Below are 16,801 nucleotides of genomic sequence, written 5' to 3'. Positions count from 1 at the left end.
AGCTGTGCGACTGTATGTTGTGACGTATGAAAGCACTTCCTGTGTGTGTTTGGAGCAGACTTGTGTGGCTGTGCGACTGTATGTTGTGACGTATGAAAGCACTTCCTGTGTGTGTTTGGAGCAGACTTGTGTAGCTGTGCGACTGTATGTTGTGACGTATGAAAGCACTTCCTGTGTGTGTTTGGAGCAGACTTGTGTGGCTGTGCGACTGTATGTTGTGACGTATGAAAGCACTTCCTGTGTGTGTTTGGAGCAGACTTGTGTGGCTGTGCGACTGTATGTTGTGACGTATGAAAGCACTTCCTGTGTGTGTTTGGAGCAGACTTGTGTAGCTGTGCGACTGTATGTTGTGACGTATGAAAGCACTTCCTGTGTGTGTTTGGAGCAGACTTGTGTGGCTGTGCGACTGTATGTTGTGACGTATGAAAGCACTTCCTGTGTGTGTTTGGAGCAGACTTGTGTAGCTGTGCGACTGTATGTTGTGACGTATGAAAGCACTTCCTGTGTGTGTTTGGAGCAGACTTGTGTGGCTGTGCGTCTGTATGTTGTGATGTATTAAAGCACTTCCTGTGTGTGTTTGGAGCAGACTTGTGTGGCTGTGCGACTGTATGTTGTGACGTATGAAAGCACTTCCTGTGTGTGTTTGGAGCAGACTTGTGTGGCTGTGCGACTGTATGTTGTGACGTATGAAAGCACTTCCTGTGTGTGTTTGGAGCAGACTTGTGTGGCTGTGCGTCTGTATGTTGTGACGTATGAAAGCACTTCCTGTGTGTGTTTGGAGCAGACTTGTGTAGCTGTGCGTCTGTATGTTGTGACGTATGAAAGCACTTCCTGTGTGTGTTTGGAGCAGACTTGTGTAGCTGTGCGTCTGTATGTTGTGACGTATGAAAGCACTTCCTGTGTGTGTTTGGAGCAGACTTGTGTGGCTGTGCGACTGTATGTTGTGACGTATGAAAGCACTTCCTGTGTGTGTTTGGAGCAGACTTGTGTGGCTGTGCGACTGTATGTTGTGACGTATGAAAGCACTTCCTGTGTGTGTTTGGAGCAGACTTGTGTAGCTGTGCGTCTGTATGTTGTGACGTATGAAAGCACTTCCTGTGTGTGTTTGGAGCAGACTTGTGTGGCTGTGCGACTGTATGTTGTGACGTATGAAAGCACTTCCTGTGTGTGTTTGGAGCAGACTTGTGTGGCTGTGCGACTGTATGTTGTGACGTATGAAAGCACTTCCTGTGTGTGTGTTTGGAGCAGACTTGTGTGGCTGTGCGTCTGTATGTTGTGACGTATGAAAGCACTTCCTGTGGTCCTGCAGAGGAGGGAGTGGGCCTGCCGCAGGAAGAGGGGCGCCGCTACCTCAACAGAGTCTTCCATGTGAGCGCCGGCCGGATGTTCCAGCTGCTCTTCAGCGACTCTCCCTTCATTCGCAGCTTCATGAACGTGCGCAAGATAACCGGTAAGCCCTCCTGTTCCCGCCACCAAACTCTCCTGGCTAAAGCACCTGCCTTCTGTCGCCGCCAGAGCCCAGCTTCACAGAGTGGCAGAAGAACCCAGCGGGGAACTCTGAGAGGAGCCTGAACTACACCATCACCATCAGCAACCCTCTGATTGGCAAGTTCTCCACGGCGACGGAGAAGCAGGTGTGTTGGTGTCAGACGGCAGGTGTTGCTGCGCCTACTGACTCCACTGCTCCCTCAGACGCTGTACAAGGACTCGCAGGATGGTCACTATTACCTGGTGGACTCTGAGGTGTACACGCACGACGTGCCCTACAGCGATTACTTCTACACCCACAACCGATACTACATCCGACGCCACTCCAAGCACAAGTGTCGCCTGACGTAATGCCGCCGCCGCCGCCGCCGCCTTCTGCTGTGTGGCGCTCCTGTGTTGATGGAGACTTTGTGTGTGTCAGGGTCTTTACTGACGTCAAGTACAAGAAGCAGCCCTGGGGTCTCATCAAGTCTTTCATCACCAAGAACTCCTGGAACGGGATTGAAGATTACTTTCGAGAACTGGGTGAGCAAAGTTGACGTCAACAAATAATCTCCATTTTGATTTTGGCTTCTCGCCGTCATCAAAATATTATGATGGTGAAGGTTTGAGTGAAAAAAGATCAGGTTGAGAAGTTTGGTTGCCTTCAGGGTGACAACAATAACCAGGTGACATTCACGGTGTATAATAAATAGTCACATGCTGACTGTATATCGGTTGGGAACATCTCTGTGCTGCTGACCGCTTAGGATGGTTTCCTGCTGACCCCACTATGGACTGGACTCTTACTATTATGTTGGATCCACTATGGACTGGACTCTTACTATTATGTTGGCTCCACTATGGACTGTACTCTCACTATTATGTTAGGTCCACTATGGACTGGACTCTTACTATTATGTTGGATCCACTATGGACTGGACTCTTACTATTATGTTAGATCCACTATGGACTGTACTCTCACTATTATGTTAGGTCCACTATGGACTGGACTCTTACTATTATGTTGGCTCCACTATGGACTGTACTCTCACTATTATGTTAGGTCCACTATGGACTGGACTCTCACTATTATGTTAGGTCCACTATGGACTGGACTCTTACTATTATGTTGGATCCACTATGGACTGTACTCTCACTATTATGTTGGATCCACTATGGACTGGACTCTCACAATATTATGTCAGACCCACTCGACATCCATTGCATTCGGTCTCCCTGGGGGGGGGGGGGTTTCCCACATATGCGGTCCTCTCCAAGGTTTCTCATAGTCATTCACATCGACGTCCCACTGGGGTGAGTTTTTCCTTGCCCTTCCGAGGATGTGGTTGTGGCTTGTGCAGCCCTTTGAGACACTTGTGATTCAGGGCTATATAAATAAACATTGATTGATTGAAGATTTTACAAAAGACAACAAAAATAGCTGACACTCCATTTCAAGGGATATAGTGGAAGAATGCATGAGTGTCACTCCATTAAAGGTTTGATGTACTTTTGACATTTATTATCTCCCGTTGAAGTATTATCTTTATTTGTATTTTCCGTTTGAACAAACAAAGCAGAAAGTCAGTCAATGATACTTTGTCATGAAAGGTACTTCTGTCTTTATTTTGTACACATATGAGGTCAAATATGTGAAGATTCAGTCATTGTCAGGTGCTAGTTTGATTCCACGGAGGCAAGATGCCAAGTTAAATCATGGTACTAACCCAGCAAAAAGCAAGCAGAGCCTTGATACCAATGTCCTTGACCCAGACCTCCAAGTTTCATCTGTAGAATGATGTCTGGAGCACAATAGCAGTCCCTTCTTATTTATTGTAATCAGCCTGACCTAAACCTAAACCTAATTCATACAAATCTTCACAACTGGAAGTACCGTATTTTCCGCACCATAAGGCGCCCTGGGTTATAAGCCGCGCCTTCAATGAACGGCATATTTCAAAACTTTGTCCACCTATAAGCCGCCCCGTGTTGTAAGCCGCATCTAACTGCGCTAAAGGAATGTCAAAAAAACAGTCAGATAGGTCAGTCAAACTTTAATAATATATTAAAACCAGCGTGATGTGGGCGCGCATGGAGTCGTATATCAACATGGACAGAGCTGCGTGAAAAAAGCCACCCGGCCTCTTCGCGTAAACTTAAACTTACCTTAACCACTCGCTCATCTTTTCTTCATCCATCCCTTCGAGTTAGCTTTTATGATGACGCCGGGTGGAAAGGTCTCTTTTGGCAAGGTCTTCCTTTTGAATATCACCATGGGTGGAAGTTTCTGGCCATTAGCATGGCAAGCTAGAACCACAGTGAAGGATGACTTCTCATTCCCTGTGGTGCGAATATTCACCGTACGTGCTCCCGTTGTATCCACAGTGCGGTTCACAGGAATATCAGTTGCTGTGAAATAGTAATCCGTGTGCGGATGGAGAGATTGCGTCTTTTCATGAACCGGATCCCTGACGCTTAGTAGGAGCCATTTTGTGGTCTTTACAGATGTAAACACACAAAGGAAATGAAACGTACAGTAATATCCGCGCTCTTTTTCTTCTTCTACGCGGGCGGGTGGTTGCTTACAGTAGAAGAAGCAGCGCTTCCTGTTCTATGGGGGCGGGTGCTTACCTTGGCGGTTGCTTGCGTAGAAGAAGAAGCGCTTCCTGTTCTACCGGGAAAAAAGATGGCGGCTGTTTACCGTAGTTACGAGACCGAAACTTTATGAAAATGAATCTTAATATTAATCCATATATAAAGCGCACCGGGTTATAAGGCGCACTGTCAGCTTTTGAGAAAATTTGTGGTTTTTAGGTGCGCCTTATAGTGCGGAAAATACGGTAGGTTGGATATAATGATTCAATAAGAGAACAATCAAGAGTAAGAGTGGTCAAAAAGGCGAAGAACCCTGATCTAACCCCCTTCTTTCATCTACGCTCAGTTATTTGATCAGGAAACTTCAGGGACGACTCCTAGGGGAAATGCATCCATCATCCAGTTGGATGCATAAATATTCATCCATCTTATTTTGCTGCTTCTTCCTGACCTGATTGCACGTCGTTTTTTTGTTAATGCTCTTCACTAGTAATTAATGACATTATTAAATATGTTTAATCAATGCACTTGACTAATAATTAATACCATTATTAAATGTTTAATCAATGCACTTGACTAGTAATTAATGACATTATTAAATATGTTTCATCAATGCACCTCACTAATAATGACATTATTACATATGTTTAATCAATGCACTTGACTAATAATTAATGACATTATTAAATATGTTTAATCAATGCACCTGACTAATAATTAATGACATTATTAAATATGTTTAATCAATGCACCTGACTAATAATTAATGACATTATTAAATATGTTTAATCAATGCACTTGACTAGTAATTAATGACATTAAATATGTTTAATCAATGCACTTGACTAATAATTAATGACATTATTAAATATGTTTAATCAATGCACCTGACTAGTAATTAATGACATTATTAAATATGTTTAATCAATGCACTTGACTAGTAATTAATGACATTATTACATATGTTTAATCAATGCACCTGACTAATAATTAATGACATTATTAAATATGTTTCATCAATGCACCTGACTAATAATTAATGACATGAAGGAGAATGTCATTAAGTACTAGTGAGGTGCATTGATGAACAATATATAATAATAATAATGAAATCCTCATGCACGTGTCCTTCTACAGAGACTGAACTTCTGGAGGAGGAGAATGCCATCACTCAGGGAGGCGGAGACTCCGGGAAGGCGGGCGGGCTGCTGCGGCGAAGGAGGCGGACCCTCAGTCGGACCTTGCTGCAACACATGAAGCCCAACAAACCTGACCAGCACAGTGATGGTAACTTATTATTATTATTGTACATCTCTATGTATAGTTATTATTAATACTGTAGTATTGTACATGTGTATGTATAGTTATTAATAATAGTGATATTATTGTACATGTGTACGTATAGTTATTAATAATAGTGCTCAAGACTGATATTATTGTACATGTGTGTATAGTTATTAATAATAGTGCTTAATACTGATATTATTGAACATGTGTATGTATCGTTATTAATAATACTGATATTATTGAACATGTGTATGTATCGTTATTAATAATACTGATATTATTGTACATGTGTATGTATAGTTATTAATAATGGTGCTTAATACTGATATTATTGAACATGTGTACGTATAGTTATTAATAATAGTTCTTAATACTGATATTATTGTACATCAGTATCGTTATTAACACTGATATTATTGTACATGTGTATGTATAGTTATTAATAATAGTGCTTGATACTGATATTATTGAACATGTGTATGTATAGTTATTAATAATAGTGCTTAATACTGATATTATTGTACATGTGTACGTACAGTTATTAATAATAGTGCTTAATACTGATATGATGTACATGTAGTGTTGGGACTAACGCGTTACTGTAACGCCGTTAGTTTCGGCAGTAACTTGTAATCTCACGCGTTATTTTTTATATTCAGTAACTCAGTTACCGTTACTACATGATGCGTTACTGCGTTATTTTACGTTACTTTTTATGTAGTATAAAGTGTGTTTTATCGGAGCGCTGCTGTGTCATCGTTCTGATTCTTCTTGTGTCACAAGCCGGAGAAGAGAGACATGCGCTCTGTGTGTGTCTGGGTGTGAGTGTGAATGTGAGTGTGGGGGGGGGGGGGGGGCTGGGGGCGTGTCTGATCATTGCGGAGCCAGAAGTCGAGTTTGTTAACATGGAGATATTTTCACTACTTTTCTTTTGTCGAGCACAAAGAAAATAACATTTTAGTTAAATGTAAATTGTGCTTTGGATCAAAGATGCCATCTACTGCCCAAAACAGCAATTCAAATCTGCTGAAACAGCTACATAAGCAACATGCTTCGACAAAGCTAGTAAAGAGAGACAGAGACTCCAATGACACTTCACCTCCACCACCACCATTTAAGGATTAACTCTGCCTCTGCTCATCATTCAGCACTGAAGGTACACACACTCTGTCAATCAATGTTCCCTCTAATTGTTCATGTGTGTGAGCAAAGGCAAAAAGTCCCTGAGCATTGAGTGGAGTCCATGTGAGCAACATCACACGTGCACACTGTGGCTACACCAGCAGCACACCTGGCCCAAACCTCACTAAATAACAACTTACATCTCCATCCATCCATCCATTTTCTACCGCTTGTCCCTTTCGGGGTTCCTGGAGCCTATCTCAGCTGCATTCGGGCGGAAGGCTGGGTACACCCTGGACAAGTCCCCATCCATCGCAGGGCCAACACAGATAGACAGACAATATTCTCTTATTATTAGAATCAAATGACAGCAGTCATTTCCATTTCTAATAGAAGTGTTTAGGCCCACTTACAATGACAATAACAACAAATATTGTTTTTCATGAACTGTGTACTTGTATTGTTTGTCTGGGTGGAGGTCCTGCTTTGGAGATAATGTGTACCCCTTTCAGACATTGCATTTAGTTCCCATTAAAACATTCACATGTTGCACAATGAGATGTAAGCAGGGGATCATGTGTACATTCCTGCAACTTCCTGTTTGTAAAAAATATATTTTTATTAGTATTTATTTAATATACTAACAGCATTTAATGATTAATATTTATAAATGAAGATTCCTAATAAATGACATTCGAATAAGCACACATTTGATTGGTAAATCATAGAGTAACGACCTGGAATGACACTTTATGTGTGGTGTTGGAGTTGTCCGACTTTTTGTGTGTCTGTAAAGGCATCACTGGCTAAGTGCCATATGTGCATGTGTTGGCGCAAGTGAGAAAGAGCGAGCGGCTGCTGTTGATATAACAGTGATGTGTTTATGGCCGACAATAAAGAGTTTTGCTCAGTAAAGTGATGGATGGAATTCATGTCCTCAAAGCGTCTCGACAGACGTATTATTATATTTGAACAATGATGACGAAAACGCTTTTCTCTGTCGTGTCGAAAAATGTTATGCGTTTATTTTTTTAATTGATTTTGTGCGTGGCATAGATTTGCCGTGCGCAGAGGACGCTTGAGCAGTGTGCAATTGCACAGGCGCGCTCCTTAGAGGGAACGTTGCTGTCAATTCTCTTATATACTCTTTCATTCTAGACTTCTAGAGTGTTTGATTATCACATCACTCTAAATGTATAGACTATAAAGTTGACAAACATAAAGAGGGATCCTAGTGGGCCAGGCCAATCTTTCCTTAGCTCTAAACTAAAACTGGGGAAATGTGTAGAGTGTTCTGGGCTTCAGACATGATTTTGTGTCAGAATTACTTGAGGAAAAAATGCCTGGTTAGGCTTTGTGTATGTAGTGTGTATGTAGTGTGTATGTAGTGTGTATGTAGTGTGTATGTAGTGTGTGCCTTTCTTGCTTTACAGCTATGTTGTTATTATGCTGTTTGTTACTTATGTTGCAGCTATTTACAATAGTTTGTCAATTTGCTCTGGCCAGAAACAAATTGGCCTTTGTAACATATCTTTGTCTTTGTGTGTTGTATGTAGAGCACATTGTTTGTGTGTTGTATGTAGAGCACATTGTTTGTGTGTTGTATGTAGAGCACATTGCTTAGCAGAGTTGAGTGATGCAAATATATGTCAAGTTGATGAACAGATTGTATTATTGTCCAGTGCAATAACAGTACTGACATGAAGGCTAAAAGGGCATTAATGGGAGCTTTAAAAAAAAAAAGAAGAAAAAAAGAAGTAACTAAATAGTTACTTTTCACAGTAACGCATTACTTTTTGGTGTAAGTAACTGAGTTAGTAACTGAGTTACTTTTGAAATGAAGTAACTAGTTACTGGTTTTCAGTAACTAACCCAACACTGTGTACATGTGTATGTATAGTTATTAATAATACTGATATTATTGAACATGTGTATGTAGTTATTAATAATACTGATATTGAACATGTGTATGTATCGTTATTAATAATAGTGCTTAATACTGATATTATTGAACATGTGTATGTATAGTTATTAATAATAGTGCTTAATACTGATATTTTTGTACATGTGTATGTATAGTTATTAATAATACTGATATTATTGAACATGTGTATGTATAGTTATTAATAATACTGATATTATTGTACATGTGTACGTATAGTTATTATTAATAGTGCTTAATACTGAAATTATTGTACATGTGTATGTATAGTTATTAATAATACTGATATTATTGAACATGTGTATGTATAGTTATTAATAATAGTGCTTAATACTGATATTATTGAACATGTGTATGTATATTCGGGTTGTACGGTATACTGGTATTAGTATAGTACCGCGATACTGATGAATCATATTCGGTACTATACCACCTCTGAAAAGTACCGCTCCCCCACCCCCGTCGTCATCACGTGGTGACATTGCTGGTTTTAGGAGCAGAGGAGCATGTTGGGCAGCGCACACACACAGAGTACTTACAAGCAGACACAGTGTGTAGACAGAAAAGGGAGAATGGACGCATTTTGGTGTAAAAAGTCAAGATAAAGGTGAAGTTATAACACTGAAACACCCTCAGGAAGAGCTGCTTTAACACATGGCTAACATCCATCCACAGTGTTTTAGCTACTTCTAAATCACTAATCCTGGCCTCCATGGCGACATATAAAGTAAGTTTCTTACAAGTATTATTATCACTGGAGGATGAGGAATAACTAAACATGCTTCACTACACACCGTAGCTCACCAGCGTCAAAATGTAAACAAACGCCATGATCTACACCTGACATCCATTGTAATGATACCAAGTACAATAGTGTATGTAGTCGATACTACTATGATTATGATATTTTTTGGCATCACAACATCTTTCGTTTAAAAATAATGTATATTATGTTTATAAAGTCAGGTGATATGTCCCTGGACACATGAGGACTTTGAAAATGACCAATATATGATCCTGTAAATACTTGGTATCAGATTCATACCTAAATGTGTGGTATCATCCAAAACTAATGTCAAGTATCAAAGAAGAGAAGAATAAGTGATTATTACATTATAACAGAAGTGTAGATAGAACATGTAAAAAGAGAAAATAAGCAGATATTAACAGTAAATGAACAAGTAGATTAATAATCCATTTTTACAGTTTGTCCCTCATAAAGTGTACAAAATAATAGGTGTATAAATGACACAATATGTTACTGCATAGACTAATTAGGAGTCTTTGTTTGTTTACTTACTACTAAAAGACAAGTTGTCTAGAATGTGCAACATTTTATTTAAGGACAATAATAAACATATGTTTCATGTACACTAACATTTGTTGTTACAATAAAGACAATAATGACATTTTTTGTGGTGCCCTTTATTTTGAAAAGTATTGAAATAATTTTGGTACCGGTACCAAAATATTGGTATCGGTACAAGACTAATGTATAGTTATTAATAATAGTGCTTAATACTGATATTATTGTACATGTGTATGTATCATTATTAATAATAGTGCTTAATACTGATATTATTGTACATGTGTATGTATAGTTATTAATAATAGTGCTTAATACTGATATTATTGTACATGTGTATGTATCGTTATTAATAATACTGATAATATACTTGTGTATGTATCGTTATTAATAATACTGATATTGTACATGTGTATGTATCGTTATTAATAATACTGATAATATACTTGTGTATGTATCGTTATTAATAATACTGATATTGTACATGTGTATGTATCGTTATTAATAATACTGATAATATACTTGTGTATGTATCGTTATTAATAATACTGATATTGTACATGTGTATGTATCATTAATAATACTGATATTGTACATGTGTATGTTTCTTTATAATAATACTGATATTGTACATGTGGATGTATTGTTATTAATAATACTGATATTGTACATGTGGATGTATCGTTATTAATAATACTGATATTGTACATGTGGATGTATCGTTATTAATAATACTGATATTGTACATGTGGATGTATCGTTATTAATAATACTGATATTGTACATGTGGATGTATCGTTTTTAATAATACTGATATTGTACATGTGGATGTATCGTTATTAATAATACTGATATTGTACATGTGGATGTATCGTTGTTAATAATACTGATATTGTACATGTGTATGTATCGTTATTAATAATACTGATATTGTACATGTGTATGTATCATTATTAATAATACTGATATTGTACATGTGTATGTATAGTTATTAATAATACTGATATTGTACATGTGGATGTATCGTTATTAATAATACTGATATTGTACATGTGTATGTATAGTTATTAATAATACTGATATTGTACATGTGGATGTATAGTTATTAATAATACTGATATTGTACATGTGTATGTATAGTTATTAATAATACTGATATTGTACATGTGGATGTATAGTTATTAATAATACTGATATTGTACATGTGGATGTATAGTTATTAATAATACTGATATTGTACATGTGGATGTATCGTTATTAATAATACTGATATTGTACATGTGTATGTATCGTTATTAATAATACTGATATTGTACATGTGTATGTATAGTTATTAATAATACTGATATTGTACATGTGGATGTATCGTTATTAATAATACTGATATTGTACATGTGGATGTATCGTTATTAATAATACTGATATTGTACATGTGGATGTATAGTTATTAATAATACTGATATTGTACATGTGGATGTATCGTTATTAATAATACTGATATTGTACATGTGGATGTATAGTTATTAATAATACTGATATTGTACATGTGGATGTATCGTTATTAATAATACTGATATTGTACATGTGGATGTATCGTTATTAATAATACTGATATTGTACATGTGTATGTATAGTTATTAATAATACTGATATTGTACATGTGTATGTATCGTTATTAATAATAGTGATATTGTACATGTGTATGTATAGTTATTAATAATAGTGCTTATATAGCTCATTATTATTGTGCTTAAAGTTAGCATGATTCATATTTTCCTATTTTGAATGATGCAAACGTGTGATGTTACGACAACACACTTCAGACAACACACACTTGTGTGAGTGTCAGGTTATAGTAACTCCAAGTGTGAGTGTTGTTCATGTATTGTGTTGTGTGTCTGTTGTGTGTCAGGTTGTAGCAACTCCAAGTGTGAGTGTTGTTCATGTATTGTGTTGTGTGTCTGTTGTGTGTCAGGTTGTAGTAACTCCAAGTGTGAGTGTTGTTCATGTATTGTGTTGTGTGTTATGTTGTAGCAACTCCAAGTGTGAGCGTTGTTTATGTAGTGTGTTGTGTGTCTGTTGTGTGTCAGGTTGCAGCAACTCCAAGTGTGAATGTTGTTCATGTAGTGTGTTGTGTGTCTATTGTGTGTCAGGTTGCAGCAACTCCAAGTGTGAATGTTGTTCATGTAGTGTGTTGTGTGTCTATTGTGTGTCAGGTTGTAGCAACTCCAAGTGTGAATGTTGTTCATGTAGTGTGTTGTGTGTCTATTGTGTGTCAGGTTGTAGCAACTCCAAGTGTGAGTGTTGTTGATGTAGTGTGTTGTGTGTCTATTGTGTGTCAGGTTGTAGCAACTCCAAGTGTGAGTGTTGTTGATGTGTTGTGTTGTGTGTCAGGTTGTAGCAACTCCAAGTGTGAGTGTTGTTCATGTAGTGTGTTGTGTGTCTATTGTGTGTCAGGTTGTAGCAACTCCAAGTGTGAGTGTTGTTGATGTGTTGTGTTGTGTGTCAGGTTGTAGCAACTCCAAGTGTGAGTGTTGTTCATGTAGTGTGTTGTGTGTCTATTGTGTGTCAGGTTGTAGCAACTCCAAGTGTGAGTGTTGTTGATGTGTTGTTTTGTGTCAGGTTGCAGCAACTCCAAGTGTGAATGTTGTTCATGTAGTGTGTTGTGTGTCTATTGTGTGTCAGGTTGTAGCAACTCCAAGTGTGAGTGTTGTTGATGTGTTGTGTTGTGTGTCAGGTTGTAGCAACTCCAAGTGTGAGTGTTGTTGATGTAGTGTGTTGTGTGTCTATTGTGTGTCAGGTTGTAGCAACTCCAAGTGTGAGTGTTGTTGATGCATTGTGTTGTGTGTCAGGTTGTAGCAGCTCCAAGTGTGAGTGTTGTTGATGTGTTGTGTTGTGTGTCTATTGTGTGTCAGGTTGTAGCAACTCCAAGTGTGAGTGTTGTTGATGTGTTGTGTTGTGTGTCTATTGTGTGTCAGGTTGTAGCAACTCCAAGTGTGAGTGTTGTTGATGTAGTGTGTTGTGTGTCTGTGTGTCAGGATGTAGCAACTCCAAGTGTGAGTGTTGTTGATGTAGTGTGTTGTGTGTCTGTGTGTCAGGATGTAGCAACTCCAAGTGTGAGTGTTGTTCATGTATTGTTGTGTCAGGTTGCAGCAACTCCAAGTGTGAGTGTTGTTGATGTAGTGTGTTGTGTGTCTGTTGTGTGTCAGGATGTAGCAACTCCAAGTGTGAGTGTTGTTGATGCATTGTGTTGTGTGTCAGGTTGTAGCAGCTCCAAGTGTGAGTGTTGTTGATGTGTTGTGTTGTGTGTCAGGTTGTAGCAACTCCAAGTGTGAGTGTTGTTGATGTAGTGTGTTGTGTGTCTGTTGTGTGTCAGGTTGTAGCAGCTCCAAGTGTGAGTGTTGTTGATGTGTTGTGTTGTGTGTCAGGTTGTAGCAACTCCAAGTGTGAGTGTTGTTGATGTGTTGTGTTGTGTGTCAGGTTGTAGCAACTCCAAGTGTGAGTGTTGTTGATGTGTTGTGTTGTGTGTCAGGTTGTAGCAACTCCAAGTGTGAGTGTTGTTGATGTATTGTGTTGTGTGTCTGTTGTGTGTCAGGTTGTAGCAGCTCCAAGTGTGAGTGTTGTTGATGTATTGTGTTGTGTGTCATGTTGTAGCAGCTCCAAGTGTGAGTGTTGTTGATGCATTGTGTTGTGTGTCAGGTTGTAGCAGCTCCAAGTGTGAGTGTTGTTGATGTATTGTGTTGTGTGTCAGGCGGCGTGCAGACCAGCAGCCCTGCAAGATGGAACCTGCCCAGCATGGTGGCTGCCATGAGTGTCATGTAAGACGTGATTGTGTTGGAGACGCACAACCTTTGACACAATAAAAGTCATGTGTGTGCTTGCAGATTGCTGATTGTGACTCTGCTCAACGTGGCTTTGTTCTACAAGTTGTGGGCCATGGAGGACGTCGCCCAGCGCATCTACCTGACCACTAAACATCGCCTCAGGGACAGGTGTGTCTCTTACCTGCATGCAATACTACATCATTACCATATTACCTTACCCTCATCTACCTGACCACTAAACATCGCCTGAGGGACAGGTGTGTCTCTTACCTGCATGCAATACTACATCCTTACCATATTATTCTGCTATTAAAGTCAACACAATATGATATTAAAGTCAACACAATATGATATTATTGTGGTAATAAGGTCAACACAATATGATATTATTGTGCTATTAAGGTCAACACAATATGATATTATTGTGCTATTAAGGTCAACACAATATGATATTATTGTGGTAATAAGGTCAACACAATATGATATTATTGTGCTATTAAGGTCAACACAATATGATATTATTGTGCTATTAAGGTCAACACAATATGATATTATTGTGCTATTAAGGTCAACACAATATGATATTATTGTGCTATTAAGGTCAACACAATATGATATTATTGTGCTATTAAGGTCAACACAATATTCTTAAGTGCTCCTTATTGTTTATTGAATGGATCCTTATTAAAGCGTCTTTATTGATCCTTGCCTCCTGTCTGACATTATTTATTGATCCTTGCCTCTTGTCTGACATTATTTATTGATCCTTGCCTCCTGTCTGACATTATTTATTGATCCTTGCCTCCTGTCTGACATTATTTATTGATCCTTGCCTCCTGTCTGACATTATTTATTGATCTTTGCCTCCTGTCTGACATTTATTGATCCTTGCCTCCTGTCTGACATTATTTATTGATCATTGCCTCCTGTCTGACATTATTTATTGATCCTTGCCTCCTGTCTGACATTTATTGATCCTTGCCTCCTGTCTGACAGCGCCGTGCCCGAGTCCACTTCAAGACCAGGTCCTGCCTTCATGACCGGAGAGGAAGCGCAGCTCCTCAAAAGCGTGCTGCAGAACTCCATCAAGCTTCTAGAACAGGTAGGTGGCGCTGTTGAGGAATTAGTGGATGTTCCTGCAGACGTGCGATGGCGTGTGGATGACAAGACAATGTTTGAACTTTAGTGAACCATGGCTTTCTATTTCTTTCCCAGCTGCGCACTTCTCTCATATTGCTGCAGCACAACTTTGCCAATCAAACCAGGCAGTGACACTACCCCCCAACCCCCACCCCCCTCGCTCCGCTGCCTGTTGACAAAGTGCCATGTCGTTGCCACGGTGACGCATGCTAGTTTTTAATGCTGCAGACTGAACTCTTAACAATCACCTGGGCCATAGTTGCAAATGTAAATATGTTATTTTGTCTCTCATGGCCAGAAAGTCAATCATTATTTCAAATGTTTGTTTACAAGTTTGCACATTTTAATTTTTGCACAAGGGCTTTGATGTGGACCACGCTCTGTTTTAGATCAATTTGAATTCCTTGGATTAAATCGCATGATTTGCAACCAATGTTGAGAAGGTGTTTTTCTTTGGGCAGAAATGTTGAGAATGTGTTTTCTTGACATTTACTTTGACAAAATAAAAGTCATTTCTCTTTTATTAGATATTCCAAAAGGCAATAAAAACACATTTGTTTGATTTAGTGTTAACACAATGTTGATATCTCCAACTGCAGGTTTATTCAATCATTATTTCTGCTACTTTGGCAAAAAGACTTTAGTGTTTATTGACTAAAGATATGCTGTCATGTTTGAATTTGTTGTGAAATGAACAGTTATTAAACATTATTTCTCTCTTTGGTGAGCGATTCCAAATCCTCTTGTTAGCTGAAGAGTTCCTGTCCTAAAGTCTACATCCAGTATGTGCTATAGAATGAGGACTTACAGCAGGCATGTTTAACTGAGGGCCACGTCACAGTTACTGTATGGGGGCCCTCAGTAAACATATACATATATTCATACATATCAGTGCGTTCCCAAGTGATGACTTCAATGATGACCTCTCAAAATAGCAAAAAGCATCATTGATGTCACCACATGACCATTGCTGGAGAAATACTATACAGAAACACATTTACTGTCAATTGAAACACATCAACAGTGTACAAAATACTATACAGAAACACATTTACTGTTGCATTGAACCCATCAACAGTGTACAAATTGGGTTATTTTCTGGCGCATTTAAAAATCAATAAACCTGCATCAGCAATTAAAACATATCTTATGTGGTACTGTCAAAATTTAAATTGCAAAAAACATTATAAACGTGGAAAAATATAGAAATAAAATATTTGAACTCACATTTTGTAGCACCAATTCGACACCGTATAAGCCAGTGGTACCGCTCGTCGTCGGCTGATTGGAGTGGAAATGGCGGGCATTTCCCCATTTCATCGGCAACATGGCCTCACAAGATGTAGTTTCTCTTTAAATATCCTTCTTGAAATTGGCCTTGCAAATATATACGTATGTTGTCTTGTCTCATCATAAAAGATGCAGACGGCTGAGTTCTTAAAAGTTTACTCCACAGCGTGCTCATCAATAACATCCCGCTGCCGGCATAACTGCATGCTCTTCACTACTGTGGCATGCTGGGTAATGGAGTTCTTATGTTACCTAGCTCATAACATCACAATATATATCTGCCACCTAATCAACGTTTTGTTCTCCTCCTTTGTGTTTCAACACTTCCTGCTTCCTGCTAAGTTGCAACTTGTGATTGGATACTCACTTTGGAGTGACAAGTGAGTATCCAATCACAACATCAGGCTACTTAGAGAGGCTACTGTCAACAACTTGTGATCTGATTGGCTATCGCAACTGTCTATCAACTGTGTGTGTTCTCAAATTCATCCGCTAATGGTCCCGGTGAGTATCCAATCACAAGATGTGTCAATGTCACGTTCAACGTGAGGCCAGCTAGAAGGCCTTACTGACAACTCGTGATCTGATTGGCTATCGCAACTGTCTATCAACTGTATGTGTTCTCAAATTCATCCGCTAATGGTCCCGGTGAGTATCCAATCACAAGATGTGTCAATGTCACGTTCAACGTGAGGCCAGCTAGAAGGCCTTACTGACAACTCGTGATCTGATTGGCTATCGCAACTGTCTATCAACTGTATGTGTCCGTTCACTTCGAGTGCATTGTTGATTCTGAAGGCCCCGGGCAGATTTGGTACAGCATGG

At 38.9% G+C, this 16,801-nt stretch overlaps 1 protein-coding gene across 3 annotated transcripts in view; it reads left to right on the top strand.

Moving 5' to 3' along the window:
* gramd1c (GRAM domain containing 1c) overlaps positions 1-15,115 on the top strand; it is a 66,778-nt gene extending 51,663 nt beyond the window's left edge. For all 3 annotated transcript variants that reach the window (XM_061935347.1, XM_061935346.2, XM_072913427.1), the window contains 9 exons: positions 1,310-1,450; positions 1,516-1,634; positions 1,693-1,835; positions 1,910-2,013; positions 5,203-5,352; positions 13,474-13,540; positions 13,607-13,714; positions 14,543-14,648; positions 14,762-15,115. In XM_061935347.1, coding sequence (XP_061791331.1) covers positions 1,310-1,450; positions 1,516-1,634; positions 1,693-1,835; positions 1,910-2,013; positions 5,203-5,352; positions 13,474-13,540; positions 13,607-13,714; positions 14,543-14,648; positions 14,762-14,818 — 995 coding nt within the window. In that variant the 3' untranslated portion in view covers positions 14,819-15,115. The remainder of the gene's footprint in view (positions 1-1,309; positions 1,451-1,515; positions 1,635-1,692; positions 1,836-1,909; positions 2,014-5,202; positions 5,353-13,473; positions 13,541-13,606; positions 13,715-14,542; positions 14,649-14,761) is intronic.
* The last annotated feature ends 1,686 nt before the right edge of the window (positions 15,116-16,801 follow it).

This window comes from Nerophis lumbriciformis, linkage group LG07, assembly GCF_033978685.3.
Source record: "Nerophis lumbriciformis linkage group LG07, RoL_Nlum_v2.1, whole genome shotgun sequence".
NCBI lineage: Eukaryota > Metazoa > Chordata > Actinopteri > Syngnathiformes > Syngnathidae > Nerophis > Nerophis lumbriciformis.
The sequence above is the reverse complement of the archived record's forward strand: the minus strand, read 5'-3'. Positions and strand labels throughout refer to the sequence as shown.